The sequence below is a fragment of the Balaenoptera borealis genome (assembly GCF_965194805.1).
Source record: "Balaenoptera borealis genome assembly, chromosome: 6".
Lineage (NCBI taxonomy): Eukaryota > Metazoa > Chordata > Mammalia > Artiodactyla > Balaenopteridae > Balaenoptera > Balaenoptera borealis.
In genome coordinates, this window is record NC_138863.1 from 119,737,771 (window position 1) to 119,754,675 (window position 16,905).

The following is a 16,905-nucleotide window of genomic DNA, read 5'->3' on the forward strand; positions in this document are numbered from 1 at the left end:
CACTCCCTGACACCATACACAAAAATAAACTCAAAATGGATTAGAGAACTACATGTAAGACCGGACACTATAAAACTCTTAGAGGAAAACATAGGAAGAACACTCTTGACATAAATCACAGCAAGATCTTTTTTGATCCACCTCCTAGAGTAATGGAAATAAAAACAAAAATAAACAAATGGGACCGAATGAAACTTCAAAGCTTTTGCACAGCAAAGGAAACCATAAACAAGGTGAAAAGACAACCCTCAGAATGGGAGAAAATATTTGCAAACGAATCATCAGACAAAGGATTAATCTCCAAGATATATAAACAGCTCATGCAGCTCAATATTAAAAAAACAAACAACCCAATCCAAAAATGGGCAGAAGACCTAAATAGACATTTCTCCAAAGAAGACATACAGATGGCCAAGAAGCACATGAAAAGCTGCTCAACATCACTAATTATTAGAAAAATGCAAACCAAAACTACAATGAGGTATCACCTCACACCTGTTAGAATGGGCATCATCAGAAAATCTACAAACAACAAATGCTGGAGAGGGTGAGGAGAAAAGGGAACCCTCTTGCACTGTTGGTGGGAATGTAAACTGATACAGCCACTATGGAGAACAGTATGGAGGTTCCTTAAAAAATGAAAAATAGAATTACCATATGACCCAGCAATTCCACTACTGGGCATATACCCAGGGAAAACCATAATTCAAAAAGACCCATGCACCCCAATGTTCATTGCAGCACTATTTACAATAGCCAGGTCATGGAAGCAACCTAAATGCCCATCGACAGACGAATGGATAAAGAAGATGTGGTACACATATACAATGGAATATTACTCAGCCATAAATAGGAACAAAATTGAGTCATTTGTTGAGACGTGGATGGACCTAGAGACTGTCATACAGAGTGAAGTAAGTCAGAAAGAGAAAAACAAATATCGTATATTAACGCATATATGTGGAACCTAGTAAATGGTACAGATGAACCGGTTTGCAGGGCAGAAATTGAGACAGAGATGTAGAGAACAAACGTATGGACACCAAGGGGGGAAAGCGGCGGGGTTCGGGTGGTAAAAAAAAAAAAAAAGAATTCTTTTTTACACTTCAAAAAGTTAAACATAGTCCAGAATAGGAAAATTTACAGAGACAGAGAGTAAATTAGTGGTTGCCAGAGGCTAGGGGAAGGGGAGAATGGGGAATGACTGCTAGTGGGTACAGGGTTTCTTTCTGGCACGATGAAAATGTTCTGGAATTAGACAGTGGTAATGATCGCACATCTTTGTGAATGTACTATAAACCACTAAATTGTACACTTCAAACGTGAATTTTATCATATGTGAATTACATCTCAATAAATCCATTATTAAAAAAAAAAAGTTACATCAGAAGCATGCATGTTAAAACATAAACCCAGAAAAAAAAAAAAGAAAAGAAAACAACATTGCATGACTCAAATCCTTTCAAATTTATCAAGATTTGTTTTTATGGCTCAGAATATGATCTCTCGGTAAATGTTCTCTGAGCACTTGAAAGGAATGTATATTCTGCTATTGTTGGGTAGAGTGTTTTTAAAATATCAATTTGGTCAATTTAGGTTGATAGTATTCAAGTTTTCTATATCCTTACTAATTTTCTACTTGTTCCATCAATTACTGAGAGAGGGGTGCTGAAATCTCTCACAATAATTGCAGCTTCACCTAATTTTCCTCGTAGTTCTACTAGTTTTGACTTCATGTATTTTGAGGCTCTGTTGTTAGGTGCATAAACATTTAGGATCATTATGTTCTCTTGACTAATTGATGCCTTATCATAATAAATTGAGAGCCTTTATCCCTGCTATATTCTTTATTCTGAAGTCTACTTTATGTGATATTAACAGTCACTCCAGCTTTCTTTAGATTAGTATTAGCATAGTATAACTTTTACCTTTAACTGATCTTTATCTTCATATACAAGAAAATACATTTTTTGCAAGCAACGTGTAATTGAGACTTCCTGTTATATGTTTGAATTTTAGTTGGGGTGTTTAAACCACTTACAATTAATGTGATTATTGATATAGTTGGGTTTAAACCTACCATTTTGCTATTTGTTTTTTATTTGTCCATCTATTCTTTATTTCCTCTTCTACTTTCCTTTATTTTTTCAATATAAAGCATTTTAATGTATTTGACTATAGTCACATAAAACTATTTAAATGATGAGAAATTTAACCACATAAACAGTGTTCAAAACTTCTGCACCTTCTGAAAGACAAGGCATCCATGGTCTCTTGGGTAGGGGAAAGCAGGAGGATCAGACACCAGATCTTAGAAGCTCTGTCCTAGAACTGACATCTATTACTTTCTCCTCCAGCATATTGGTCAGGAGCTCTATCTAAATGAGCACATGGACAGCTGGTGAGCAATCATTACAAAATGTGATGTTGTAGGTACCAACTAGAAAGACAAAAGAAGTTCTTAGTTTAGCAGGCGAAACTGAGTCTGGAGCACAGGAGAGAGACCAAGGAGAAATCAGTTAAGAGGGGAGAGAAAGACAGTGTGACTGGGAGAGGGAGAGAATGTCCCTTGCCTAAGTCCAAAACCCAACTACCTCCCGAAATTTCATTTGGGAGACATGGCTTAACAGTAGCAATCAGGATAAAAAAACAAAACCTAAGGATTTAAGAGATCATAGACACAATATGAAGCAACCAAGAATAATTTTAAATTAAGTTGTATGAACAGAACTACATTTTTAAGAAAAGGCAGATGATAGGCACTTGGGTTGCTTCCACGTCTAGGCTTTTGTAAATAATGCTGCAATGAGCACTGAGGTGCATGTATCTTTCTGAATTAGTGTTTTCATCTACTTTGGGAAAATGCCCAGGAGTGGAACTGCTGGATGATATGGTTGTTCTAGTTTTAGTTTTTTGAGGAATCTCCAAACTGTTTCTATGATAGATTAGAAGAGAACAGAACTATCATCTCCCTTTTCTTTTTTCTTTTTTGAAGTATAGTTGATTTGCAATACTATATTAGTTTCAGGTGTACAACATAGTGATTCAATATTTTTATAGATTATACTCCATTTAAAGTTATTATAAAATAATGCCTATATTTCTCTGTGCTGTACAATATATGCTTGTTGCTTCTTTTACCTTCTTTTAAATTGACTATTTGACAGTTTTTTATGATTCTACTCTATCCCCCTTTTGTTGGTTTATTAGCTGTAATTCTTTAATTCGTGTGTGTGTGTATTTGCTTTAAGGTTTTTAGTAAATATCTTTAACTTATCAGTCTACCTCCAAGAGATACTGTAACACTTCATATATAGTAAAAGAATCTTATATCCTCATGTTTCCATTTCTCCCCTGTTGGCCTTTGTGCTATTGCTGCCATATATTTTCCATAAACCCCACAGCACATTATTGTTTTTCTTTAAATAGTCAAATATCTTTTAAAAAATATTTTTAAAATAAGGAAAAAAAGCATTTTCTGTTTACCTTCATTTACGATTTTTTAGTACTACTTCTTTGTGTGCATCCAGATTTCCATCTGGTATTATTTTCCTTCAGTTGGAAGAAGATCCTTTAGCATTTCTTATAGTTCAATCTCCTGGTGATAGACTCTTTCTGCTTCTGTATGTCTGACAAGCCTTCATTTCTGAAAAACAGGAACAGAATCCTAGGGTGACTTTTTTTCCTTCAATACTTTAAAGATGATGCTCCACTGTCTCCTGGCATGCATTGATTCTGATGAGAAGGCTGTTGTTGTTTTCATCTTTATTCCTTTTATGTAATGTGTCCTTTTTACTCTGGCTGTTTTTAATGTTTTACCTTTATTACCAGATGTAAGCAATTTGATTATGCTATGCCATGGTACTGCTTTCTTCATGTTTCTTTTCCTTGGGATCTGTTGAACTACTTGGATATGTGGGCTTATAGCTTTCATCACACTTGTAAAATTTCAATCATTATTTCTTCAAATAGGTCTTCCCTCCCCTGTCCCAACTCCTCTCCTCATGGTCTCCAATTACATGTATATTTGGCTACTGGAAGTTACCCCATACCCCTCTACTGCTCTATTTATTTTTCTCTCAGTCTTTTATCTCTTTGTGCTTTATTTTAGATAGTTTTTGTTGCTATGTTTTCAAGTTTACTTACCTTTTCTTCCGCCCATCTGATCTACATGTTAACCCTAATCAGTGCATATACATCTCAGACATGGTATTTTTCATCTACAGTTCAATCTGGACAATCTGGGGCTTTTTTTTTTTTTCGTATCTTCCATCTGTCACATGCTCAATCTTTCCTCTACTTTCTTGAACATTTGCAATATAGTCACAATAACTGTTTTAATTGTCATTGTCTACTAATTCTACCATCCACAGCATTTCCTGTTTGGTTTCAATTGATTTCTCTCCTATGATTTAGATTTCTTGAGATTTCTCTCTTATGATTTATATTTTCTTGTTTCTTTGCATTATTGGTAAGTTCTGATTTTCTTGTTTCTTTGCATTATTGGTAAGTTCTGATTTGATGCAGGACATTGTGGGTTTTATCTTGTTGAGTACTGGATATACTTGTATTCCTATAAACATCCTGAGCTTTGTTCTGGAACACAGTGAAATTACTTGGAAACATCCTTTTGAGTCTTACTTTTGAGCTTTGTTAGGTAAGAGCAGAGCAGAATTTAGCCAAGGGTTAATTTTGCCCTACTATTGCAGCAATACCCTTCTAGATACTCTACTCAATAACCTATTAATTACAAGGTTTTCCATCCTGACTGGTGTAACTACAAACTGTTCCCAGCCCTGCATGAGCTCTGAGTATTCTGCCTTCTGCTACTGTCAGGCGTTTCTCTACCTGGCTTCCTTAAACACACATGCTGATTGTATTCAACTGAAGATTCAGGCTCTGCAAATCTTTAGAGCTCTCTCTTTGTACAGCTCGCTCCATTCCAGTACTTTGCCCTGTGAACTCTCCAGACTCCACTCCAGGATGCCAGCTGTGACTCATAAACTCATGGAATTCTCCAGCCTCTGCCTGGATTCCCCCACTCTGCTCTGTGGCCTACATGCTCTCTCCTGCAGTAACATGGCACAATCATAGGGGCCACCTTGTTTGTTTCTGCTCTCTGATGTCCAATATCTGAACATCATTGTTTCATGTATTTTGCACAGTTTTTCAGTTGTTTCAATTGAAAGAATAAGTTCAGTCCCTGTTACTCCACCTTGGCTGAAAGCAAAAGCCTGTAACATATCTATTATATTCTGAAAATTATTTCCTACTTTGTACTAAGTTTTCCTTTCATTTTATGTTTTCCCACCTTTGAACTTAACTTTGGAATCTAATGAACTTTTACAGAAGAGTTCAGGATTGCAGAATTCTGCAAAAACCCACTTAGTATTTCATTATTGGAAAGTTCACAAGAAGGTAACCAGTAATTTTACTCATTCATTCAGGTCCCCATAAAAGGCATCCACAGAAGAATTAATTATGAGAAAAATAAGGCAACATAATAAATATACTGCTGGCAATTAGGATGCTACAAAGGAGTCTGAGATGTTAAAACACATGTTTCAATATAAAAATCAATAAAGTCTGGAAAATTATTAAAGTACCAATGGACAACAAAATAATTCTTTACCTCATAGTAAAGGCTCTAAAAATAGAAGTGGTATAATTTGTAATTTTTTATTAGATGCTGGATCTACATTTAAAGATTTTTAGGAAAGCACAAACACCTAAGGGAAAAAAAGAAACTGACTAAATCAATGACTAATCTGTACAGGCAAGAATACCAAAGACATAACATTAATCAGAACATTGTGCCAACATTCTACCCTGATGAAGGGTTCTATCAGATATTATAGTAAGACTTCGAAGTTAAGCTATATCAAGATGCTTTTTACTTTAATCATGAAATAATCTAAACATTAAAAAGTATGGAGAATAGAACAAAAGTTCATTTAACCTATCAACCAAATTTAACAAATGTTAACATATTGTCATAACTGCTTCAGATCTTTACTATTTTTTTGTTAAATACAACATTATGGATACAGTTGAAACCTTTTCTCTTTCTGTAGTCCCATTAACCTCCCTTCCCAGAGGTAAGCACTAACTATCCTTAAGTTAGCATATCTTCTTCGTTGTTATATATTCATTCTGTTGTCATAGCCACAGAAGATAGAGTATTATTTTGTGTTTCAAATTTATAGAGTTAAGTATTTAAACTAAAGAATCTACAATACATTTTCTAGTACAAACAGGAGACCATCACCTCAACACTGTATTGAAGGAATGGCCCCTTTGTGATAAGGTGATAATGTGCTATGACTTTGCTACTACAAAATTATCCTGTTCCTTTCTAAATAGGAGGGGCACCAAGGGAGTGCTTCTTTACAGAAGAATGCCAGATAATAAATGCAGAAGGAGTCACAGAGTTAGAAAAAAATCCCAATTTCTGCAACCACCAGTGACTCAGGTAAGGATCATCCATAGACACTAAAACTACTGGAAACAACACATGCATATCGCCTCAATGTTTATCGCTCCACACACTACTTATTAGTTATAAAGATACCTTTACAACAGAGAAATCTGGTAGACGGCACCTTAACCAAATGACCTAAATACGTATCACCAGAGCTTCCAGGTCGGTGAACACATGGAGATACCAGGGAGAATGGCGCACTCTGAGAGGGCACGGAAGCTCCACACCCTTTCCCCATGCTTTGTCCTATGCATATTTTCCACCTGGCCATTCCTGAGTTTTATCCTTTTATAAAAAACTGGTAATCCAGTAAGTTAAATAAGTAAATAAATACCGCCAATAATGGGACAAAGCAATACCAAGTGCTTCCTGATGTGATGCAACTAGGAGGAATCACCAACATCAGGGATCAGCAAACTATTTCTGTAAAGACCAGTAATAAATATTTTAGGTTTTTGTGAGCCATACAGTCTGTCACAACTGTGTAAGTGCCACTGAAACACAAAAGCAGTACATATAACATGTAGACAAATGGGTGTGGTTGTGTTTCAATAAACTTTGTTTATAAAAACAGGTGGCAGGGCTTCCCTGGTGGCGCAGTGGTTGAGAATCTGCCTGCCAATGCAGGGGACACGGGTTCGAGCCCTGGTCTGGGAAGATCCCACATGCTGCGGAGCAACTGGGCCCGTGAGCCACAACTACTGAGCCTGCGCGTCTGGAGCCTGTGCTCCGCAACAAGAGAGGCCGCGATAGTGAGAGGCCCGCGCGCCACGATGAAGAGTGGCCCCCGCTCGCCGCAACTAGAGAAAGCCCTCGCACAGAAACGAAGACCTAACACAGCCAAAAATAAATAAATTAATTAATTTAAAAAAAAAAAAAAAAAGAAAAAATACAGCCATTTGCTTATGACTTTAAAAAAAAGAAAAGGAAACCCTCCTACACTGTTGGTAGGAATGTAACTTGGTGCAGCCACTATGGAGAACAGTATGGAAGTCCCTTAAAGAACTAAAACTAGAGTTACCCTATGATCCAGCATTCCCACTCTTGGGCATATATCTGAAAAAGATGAAAACTCTTAATTTGAAAAGATATTTGCACCTCAATGTTCATTTCAGCACTATTTACAATAGCGAAGACATGGAAACAACCTAAATGTCCATTGACAGATGAATGGATAAAGAAGATGTGGTACACATATATAATGGAATCCATATACATATATATACTCAGCCATAAAAAAGAGTGAAATAATGCCATTTGCAGCAACATGGATGGACCTAGAGATTATCATACTAAGTGAAGTAAGTCAGATAAAGACAAATACCATATGATATCACTTATTTGTGGAATCTAAAGTAATGATACAAATGAACTTATTTACAAAACAGAAATAGACTCACAGACACAGAAAACAAACTTATGGTTACCAAAGGGTAAGGGGTGGGAAGGATTAATTGGTAATTTGGGATTAACAGATACACACTACTATATATAAAATATGTAAACAAGGACCTACTGTATAGCACAGGGAACTATATTCAATATCTTGTAATAACTTATAGTGGAAAAGAACCTGAAAAAGAATATGTATATATATAACTGAATCACTTTGCTGTACACCTGAAACACTGTAAATCAACTATATTTCAATTTAAAAAAACACTAGAGCAAGATGAACTAAATTCAAAGACTCTTTTGACACTGAGTGAATCCATTTACTTCAGGGATCCTCTTAAGCAAGCAAGGCGGTAGACAAAAATAAAGAGGCAACTTAGTGTAGTGTTTAGGAGTGCATGATGCACAGCTGAACAGCCTGGGTTGGACTGTAGCTTTGCCTTGTATTAGCCACGTAATCTCAGGCAAGTTGGACTGGGTTGGACTGTAGCTTTGCCTTGTATTAGCCTCGTAATCTCAGGCAAGTTGGACTGGGTTGGACTGTAGCTTTGCCTTGTATTGGCCTCGTAATCTCAGGCAAGTTGGACTGGGTTGGACTGTAGCTTTGCCTTGTATTAGCCTCGTAATCTCAGGCAAATTGGACTGGGTTGGACTGTAGCTTTGCCTTGTATTGGCCTCGTAATCTCAGGCAAGTTGGACTGGGTTGGACTGTAGCTTTGCCTTGTATTAGCCTCGTAATCTCAGGCCAAGTTTCTTAACTTCTCTCTCTGTTCCTTAGTTTCTTCATCTGTAAAATGGAGATAATAACAGTTCCTAATTTAGAAGGATGCTGTGAGGATGAAATGAGATAAGCTACTTAAAGTTCTTAGCACAGTATCTGATACAAAGTAATGCTTGCTATTATTATTATTAGTTCAAAAATTTCTCAGTAATAAGCTATTTGGTCTTTGTTATGTACACAATTCATAAAGCATAAATTCACCATCTTTGCAGAGTTCCACAGTACCTCAAATCAGATGACAAAGACAGGCACAGAGCACACAAGTCAAAAAGGTCTGAACCCCAAAGTTTACCTTTTAATCAGTGGAACACATTTCCCACATGCACAACAGAAACAAGTAGTGGATATACTATTAGTAGCACAGGTGAAAGATGTGAGTAGGCTGGGCTGAGCGTCTAGCTGTGATCCACACCACTGCTCTAATGGGGAGCGTTCTATGGTACTTGGGAAGGAAAGGACACAGTGACCCCAGGGAGAATACATCTTCCTCTGGCACTGGAGCAGCTTGAAGATTACATCTTATTCTCAAGGACTTCAGAGAACCTATTCTGCACTGTACCAAGAACACCACAGCACTCACTGTATTAACAGTAAGAAACACTGTAACCCATAACACACACAAAGATTTTAAAATAAAAAATGTAGGGATTTGTTTTTATTTCAAAACCTGAATATGCTTTTGGCGATATCTTTTCAAAAGCAGGACCCTCTTTAATTGGCAATATCTCAGTACCAACTCTCAATCTCTCCGTAACAAGTAGACTGACTGGTCTGTTTTCCCTATGGGTTTATATATCTCACTTTCTTCTTAAGCAAGTAATACTGAGCAGTGAAACCACTCAAAATTTGACCAAAAAAAAAAAGTAAGGGAGAAGAGTTTAGAGATTTTACAAAGTCAATCAGGAAGTAAAATGTCAAGAATTAACTACATTTTTTAAAGTTAGCTATACACACTTACATTGCACACACATAAACCAAGATCTTGGTCTCCCAATAGCATTCTCCAGTAACAAAATCAGAGATCCTCTGAGAAATGGCTGATCCCAGGGCTGGGGCAGAGAAAGAACAGGACATGTCTGGAACATCTTAGACCAAGAAGTAAGGAAGTGCTCAAAGAAGGATTGGGGACATGTTAAAAAGACATGGACCCAGACTGAAGGGGCTACCACCGGCCAAAATGGGGATGAGTAGAGCATCAAAATAAAATAATAATAGTAAAGAATTATAATCCTTTGAATAAAGTAAGAATCCTTGAGTCCACAGTGATATAAACAAAAGATGAAATAAATGGGGCGGGGGGTGAGAACGGGGGGGTAGGGTAAAAAGCTCTTCCTTACTGTAGAAAAACAACTAATGTATCTAAAAGGAATGATGGAATAAGAAAAATCACCATTTGCCAATCATCATCATAATAACTGATTCAGGCAAGAATCATCAAAGGATGCTGAACTAGTGGATGAAAGTTTGAGAAGCAACAGGACATTCACATAGTCTCAGAATATACCCCTACAAGTTACTTTTCAATTACAATAAAAATTTACAGTGGAGAAACCTGGCAGATATCACCTTAACCAACTGATTAAAGTCACCATTGCCAGTAATGGGGGCAGTCGACAGCATGTGCGTCCTAGTGTAAATGCACTGAGAAGTCAGCATTGTTTCAATGATTTCTCTGCCAAAAGCATAACCTAAATCTAATAATGAGAAAACATTGGAAAAACCCACCTGAGGGAGGCATTCTACAAAATAACTGGGCTGAACTATTCAAAATTGCCAATGTGATGAAATACAATAAAAGACTCCAGGATAAAGAAATTAACTCAGATTAAAGGAATTAATTAATTAATTAATTAATCTCAATAAGGTCTGTAAATTAGATAATAGCATTGTTTCAACGTTAAGTTCCTGATTCATCATTGTACTAGGTTTACTTAAGTGAATTCCTTGTTTTTAGAAAATACACACTGAAATATTTACAGGTAAAAGGGAATCATGTCTGCAACATACTTCTAAAAGGTTCAGAGAAAAAAATGAAGTGGGAGAGTAAGAGAGGAAGGGGGGAGGAGGAGGAGAGAGAAAAACAAATGTAACAAAATGTTGACATTTAGGGAATCTGTGAAGAGCATCCAGCAGTTTCTGCAACTTTTCTGTGTCTGAAATTATGTCAGTTTAAAAAAATTAAGTTGGATATAAAGTACTACATCTGTCAAAACTCATAGAACAGTACACTAAGATCTGTACATTATACCATAAGATAATAATAAAAGCTTATTCTAGATGTTTCATCAAATGTTGATGATTGGAACACTTCAGTAATTAAAAACAGAGGTTAGAAACCCACCAATCAAAATGAAGACTAAATTCATGCCTGCTGCATGTTAAGCTTGAAATGATACAGTAGCACCAGTGAGGCTGGCTGTCACTTCTGTGCCCACAATGACCAGCAGCTCTCGTGACCTCCTGGCTGTACAGAGGCCTGCCACCTTCCTGTCACACTCCCCAGAAGGCCCTCTTGTGCTCAGCCGGGTAACACTACATTCTCTTACTAATCAGTCTCCAAATACGTAAACCCGTTTGTTACAAGCAAACACAGACCTTAATTTTTTTTTTTTTTAATTAAAAACAAAAAAAAAGGGAGAAGCCAAACATGATAGTGACAATCTCTGATGAGGGCAAACCTGTTGCTAAATAAGCCTCAGGGAAACACTGCCGCTGATGCCAAGGCCCAGAGCAGGAGCCAGCCTCACACCTGGCTTAGAACACAGGTTAATATCTTTCCAAGTGTTTTTTAAAGATTACTATCACTCTAATAGTCAACAATTTTTTTCAAAACACTAATAAAACAAAGTGGCTGAGATGTCTCATACCTTGCTTTAGAAATACTATAAATTCCTTTACAGTTTGGTCCATCTGAACTCCATGATATACTACAGGTCTGAAATTGCGATGCTCAAATGAACGAATGAGGCGAACTGTAACGGTCACATCTTCGGAAGCCATGGGAAGAAATGCCTGTGGCAAGGGACAATAACATCAACTCATAATTATCTACAAGGCTGCACTTCCTCCATCAGCTCTTGGGCACCCAGCCCATCTCTCCCACACTGCACAGTTAACAACACAGCCCCCACACCCAGGCCAGATTCCGGGGCAACCAAAGGGTCCCAAGGTCACTCCCACCTACCCACTGCGATCCTGGACAGCTTTATCACAGTCACGGATGTTCTGACTGGTAGAAAACTGACAGGGCACAGAAGATGAACACAACTGACTCAAGGGTGTGGGTGTGCATGTATGGGGAGAAGTGGGGTTGCACTAAACATGTGACCGCTCTGGTTTGGTACACCAGCGATCTCCTCATTTGGCCCTGAGATGAAGTACACTTACATTAGCGTCAACTATCAGGCTGCATTTTGTTTTGTTTTGTTCTTTTTGTTTTGGCTGCGTTGGGTCTTCGTTGCTGTGCGCCGGCTTTCTCTAGTTGTGGTGAGCAGGAGCTACTCTTTGCTGCGGTGCGCAGGCTTCTCACTGTGGTGGCTTCTCTTGTTGCGTAGCACAGGCTCTAGGCACACGGGCTTCAGTAGTTGTGGCATGCGGGCTCAGCAGTTGTGGCTCGCGGGCTCTAGAGCGCAGGCTCAGTAGTTGTGGCGCACCGGCTTAGTTGCTCCGCGGCATGTGGGATCTTCCTGGACCGGGGCTCGAACCCGTGTCCCCTGCATTGGCAGGTGGATTCTTAAGCACTGCACCACCGGGGAAGCCCCAGGCTGCATTTTAATTTCACAAATGCTGCCAGATTTCAGGAAGGATTTAATCATGTGCCACGGTGTCATCCATCTTCCACGCTATTATTTAATTTGAATATGTTTGTTTCATCCTAAAGCTATGTACTGGGTTGGCCAAAAGGTTCTTTCGGTTTTTTCTGTAAGATGGCTCTAGTAGCACTTGGTTGTCTTTAACTTCATTCAAAACAATTATGTTAGATTGTATTGTGACAGCTGTCATATCAGAGTGCATTTAAAAAGAGACTTATCAAAATTGGTGAATTTTTGTGTAGCCATTTTAATATTGAAGATGGAAAAAAGAAAGCAACGTTTTTGGCATATTATGCTTTATTATTTCAGGAAAGGTAAAAACGAAACCAAAATGCAAAAAAAGATTTGTGCAGTGTATGGAGAAGGTGCTATGACTGATTGAAGTGTCATAAGTGTCATAACCATGTCAAAAGTGGTTTGCAAAGTTTTGTGCTGGAGATTTCTCGCTGGATGATGCTCCATGGTCGGGTAGACTAGCTGAAGTTGGTAGCAATCAAACCAAGACATTAATTGAGAAGAATCAACATTATACCACGCAGGAGATAGCCAACATACTCAAAATATCCAAATCAAGCCTTGAAAATCATTTGCACCAGCTTGGTTATGTTCATTGCTTTGATGTTTGGGTTCCACATAAGTTAAGTAAAAAAAACCTTCTTGACCATATTCCCATATGCGATTCTCTACTTAAACATGATGAAAACGTTCCGTTTTTAAAACAAATTGTGACAGGTGATGAAAAAATGGATACTGTACAATAATGTGGAAAGGAAGAGATCGTGGGGCAGGCAAAATAAACCACCACTGACCATACCAAAGGCCGGTCTTCATCCAAAGAAGGTGATGTTGTGTATATGGTGGGATTGGAAGGGAGTCCTCTATTATGAGCTCCTTCTGGAAAACCAAACGCTTAATTCCAACAAGTACTGCTCCCAATTAGACCAACTGAAAGCAGTACTCGATGAAAAGCGTCCAGAATTAGTCAACAGAAAAACACATAATCTGCCATCAGGATAACACAAGACCACGTGTTTCTTTGATGACCAGGCAAAAACTGTTACAGATTTAATTCTATCATCAAACCAGGAGGTATTATATTCATGTAAGGATGAGGAAAGACTCAGAGAGATTGCACTAATTGCCCAAGGTCATATAGCTGATAAAAAATGAGGCCAGGATTCAAGCACCAATTTAATTCCAAATCCAATGCTCTCTCTAATGCACTGTTCAAAAAATCATCCCAAACTATTTCCTCCAAAAACTGTGCAAAGTTGCCAATGTTTTTTTTTTTTTTAATGAATTTATTTATTTATTTATTTATTTTTGGGTGTGTTGGGTCTTCGTTTCTGTGCGAGGGCTTTCTCTAGCTGCGGCGAGCGGGGGCCACTCTTCATCGCGGTGCGCGGGCCTCTCACTGTCGCGGCCTCTCTTGTTGCGGAGCACAGGCTCCAGACGCGCAGGCTCAGTAGTTGTGGCTCACGGGCCTAGTTGCTCCGCGGCATGTGGGATCTTCCCAAACCAGGGCTCGAACCCGTGTCCCCTGCATTGGCAGGCAGATTCTCAACCACTGCGCCACCAGGGAAGCCCCGTTGCCAATGTTTTAAAAATAAAATTATGGTATATTTCTAACTAGTAGCAACTACTTCATGCTTTCAACTTTGCATACAACTTACAGCCATAATATGCAAGTACTAAAAAAATACCTGTAATGAGGGGAAAGCAGGGAGCAGGGGACGGGGGGGTGGGTGGTGGTGGTGGGATGAACTGGGAGATGGGGACTGACATATATACACTAATATGTATAAAATAGATAACTAATAAGAACCTGCTATATTAAGAATAAAATTCCAGAAGAAAAAAAACCTGTAATACTAATAACATAAAAAAAGATGTCCAACCTCACCAGTAATCAGTGAAATTCAAAATAACCATGAGATATATTACTCATCAAACTGACACACGAAGAAGTCTGACAATACCTAGTGTTGACAAGGGTGCAGAACCATTTAAGGCTGGCATCCAAACAGGTTCTACTTTTGGAGACAATTTGGCAATATTTAGTAAAGCTGAAGATTCACATACCTTTCAATCCATCAATTTCATTCATAGGTAGGTGTCCTGGGGACTCCCTTACACATGGCACAAGGAGAACTGTAAAAGAACATTAATAGTAACATCATTTGTTAATCGCAAAAACTGGAAACGACTAAATGTCCACCAGCAGGAGGATAGATAATTATGACATTTTCATACAGTGAAATTAGTTCAAGCAGCGAAAATGAATGAACCTGAACTATGCACATCAACACAGATGAAATCTCAGAAACAGTAAGGTGAATGGAAAAAAATCAAGCCGCAAAAGCATCAGACTACACTACCATTTACATAAAGTTCAAAAAGCGTAGCTTTTATTATGTTTAAAAGGAGATGATTAATTGTTCTTTCTGAGGCAAAGAAAGGATTATGCAATTAGGGAGAAGTAAAACCGTCGTTTCAATTATACTGGTTGCATTTTATATCTTAAGTAGGATGTTAGGTATAGGAATAGTATAAATTACTATTCTTTAAGCCTTTTAGTGTGTCTGGAATACTTCATAATATACACAAATAAGCCACACTAATTTGGCCTAGAAAGTCTCTCTGAATCATAGAATGCTTACACAAATATTTTACGAAGTTTGAGAGAATATACAGCATGTTTTGCATGAAAAGCAAAGGTTCAGCTGTTTTAATGCATAAAATAATTTGCAGTTATAATTAGTATACTGTTTATAATTAAACAAGTGGTTTTTAAGGAACTAAAAATAATATTTTCCCTCTAAATTAAATCTTTTGATAATTCCATTATTAAATTAAATCTTTTGATAATTCCATTATTAGCTACTATACTATTTGTTATTTTTTGTTGTTGTTATCTAATTCCTTTATTTTTGAGTATTGTGCAGCAAATTCCAGATTTCATATAATTTCACCCTATAACACTTCAGTATGTGTCTCTAACACTGAACATTTAAAAAAAAACTAAAATGTCATTATCATACCTAACAACACTAATAGCAAATACTCAATTTCATCTAATACTTAGTCCATGTTTGATTTTCTGTCTCCAAAATGTCTTTTTTACAGTTAGCTTGTTTGATTTAGAATCCAAAGTCTACATACTTTGACTTATATATACAAAAGTTTTTAAATTAGGAACATACAGTGCAAGCTCTTTATAATCTGCCTTTTAAATTAACTTCTTATGCACATTTTCCCATGTATTAAATATTTTTCTTCAATGATTTTAAGGTCTGTACAACATTCCATACTCCTTACCTCCAACATCTTACTATTGGACATTTAGCTTATTTTCAAATATATCACCCATGAGAAAGGCTCTGATATACATACATGAGAAATGACTCATGAGAAGTAGAAAACCTGGGCTCAAGATGAATAAGCATATTTGTTACATTTTTTGATACTGCCAAATTGCTCTGCAGAGGTGTACATCAGTTTTCCCATGAACAGTGTATTCCTTGCAAACACTAGGTATTATAATAGAAAAATTATTATTACTTTTATCCAAATCAATAGGTAAAATAATATCTTTTTATTTATTTGCATTCTTTAGTGTGGTTAAACATGACCAAAAACCAAACAAAACAAACAAACCAAAAAACCCTTACAAACCAACAATGAAAATGTAAAACATATCAGAAAAGTGGACAAAGAATATGAACATAAAAATTTCCAAAAAAATACACTATTTGTTATTAAATCTGGTTTTACAGTGCTTCCCAAAAATTCTGACCCTAGAATCTACCAAATAATGGCAGTTCAGCAAGACATTTACAATTTAAAATATACTGAGGTACTTAATAAAGAATCTCTCTCAAGAAAGGGATATTATAAAAGATTCCGTATTTTAGAAGCAGTGTTAACAGGTTTGTGAAAATTATGACCAACTTCTTCCTCCTCTCACCAAGCCCCCAAAACAACAAAGAAGCCCTCCAAATCACACCAGACATGTACATCCAAACGTGCTGGGAAGCCCTGTAATGCAGTCCAAGTTCCCAAAGAGTTTAGAGCTGGACAGATCTAACTTAATTATTGACTCTACCTCTTAGCCCCAACACATAGTTGGATCTCACACAGCTGGACCTCAATAAATAGTAGCTGCTTTTATCAACAGTCTACTTGGGATTAAATCGGTTTGGGCATAAAGACAGCTCATGTAGGCAGCAGATAAAGATACGAGATTCCCAGGTACAATGAAATAAATGATATAAATGGTCTAACCAAGGAGGCTGGGCAAGCTAGCATATGCATGCCTTATGAAACTTTTCTAATTGTAGGTTTGTTTTTTTCCACTTAATAAAAAGCTGCCCATATATTGTACTTAAATAGTTGAAGTTTTCAATTTAAAACTCCAAATTTGCATTAATATCTAA

General features: G+C 37.2%; 2 protein-coding genes across 3 annotated transcripts in view; one reads left to right on the forward strand and one right to left on the reverse strand.

Moving 5' to 3' along the window:
- The window catches only part of STEAP3 (STEAP3 metalloreductase), a 137,883-nt gene extending 129,378 nt beyond the window's left edge, over positions 1–8,505 (forward strand). The window contains exon 5 of the mRNA XM_082397901.1: positions 6,364–8,505. Within this exon, the coding sequence (XP_082254027.1) occupies positions 6,364–6,408 (45 nt within the window). The 3' untranslated portion in view covers positions 6,409–8,505. The remainder of the gene's footprint in view (positions 1–6,363) is intronic.
- LOC309631458 (UPF0538 protein C2orf76 homolog) overlaps positions 1–16,905 on the reverse strand; it is an 80,917-nt gene that overhangs the window by 38,452 nt on the left and 25,560 nt on the right. Inside the window, exons 2-3 of one of the 2 annotated variants that reach the window (XM_082397934.1) lie at positions 14,552–14,620; positions 11,525–11,669 (exon numbers count right to left, since the gene is read on the reverse strand). In XM_082397934.1, coding sequence (XP_082254060.1) covers positions 11,525–11,657 — 133 coding nt within the window. In that variant the 5' untranslated portion in view covers positions 11,658–11,669; positions 14,552–14,620. Of the gene's footprint in view, positions 1–9,615; positions 9,990–11,524; positions 11,670–14,551; positions 14,621–16,905 lie in introns of those variants that run through there. The other variant, XM_082397933.1, reaches the window with a different exon arrangement.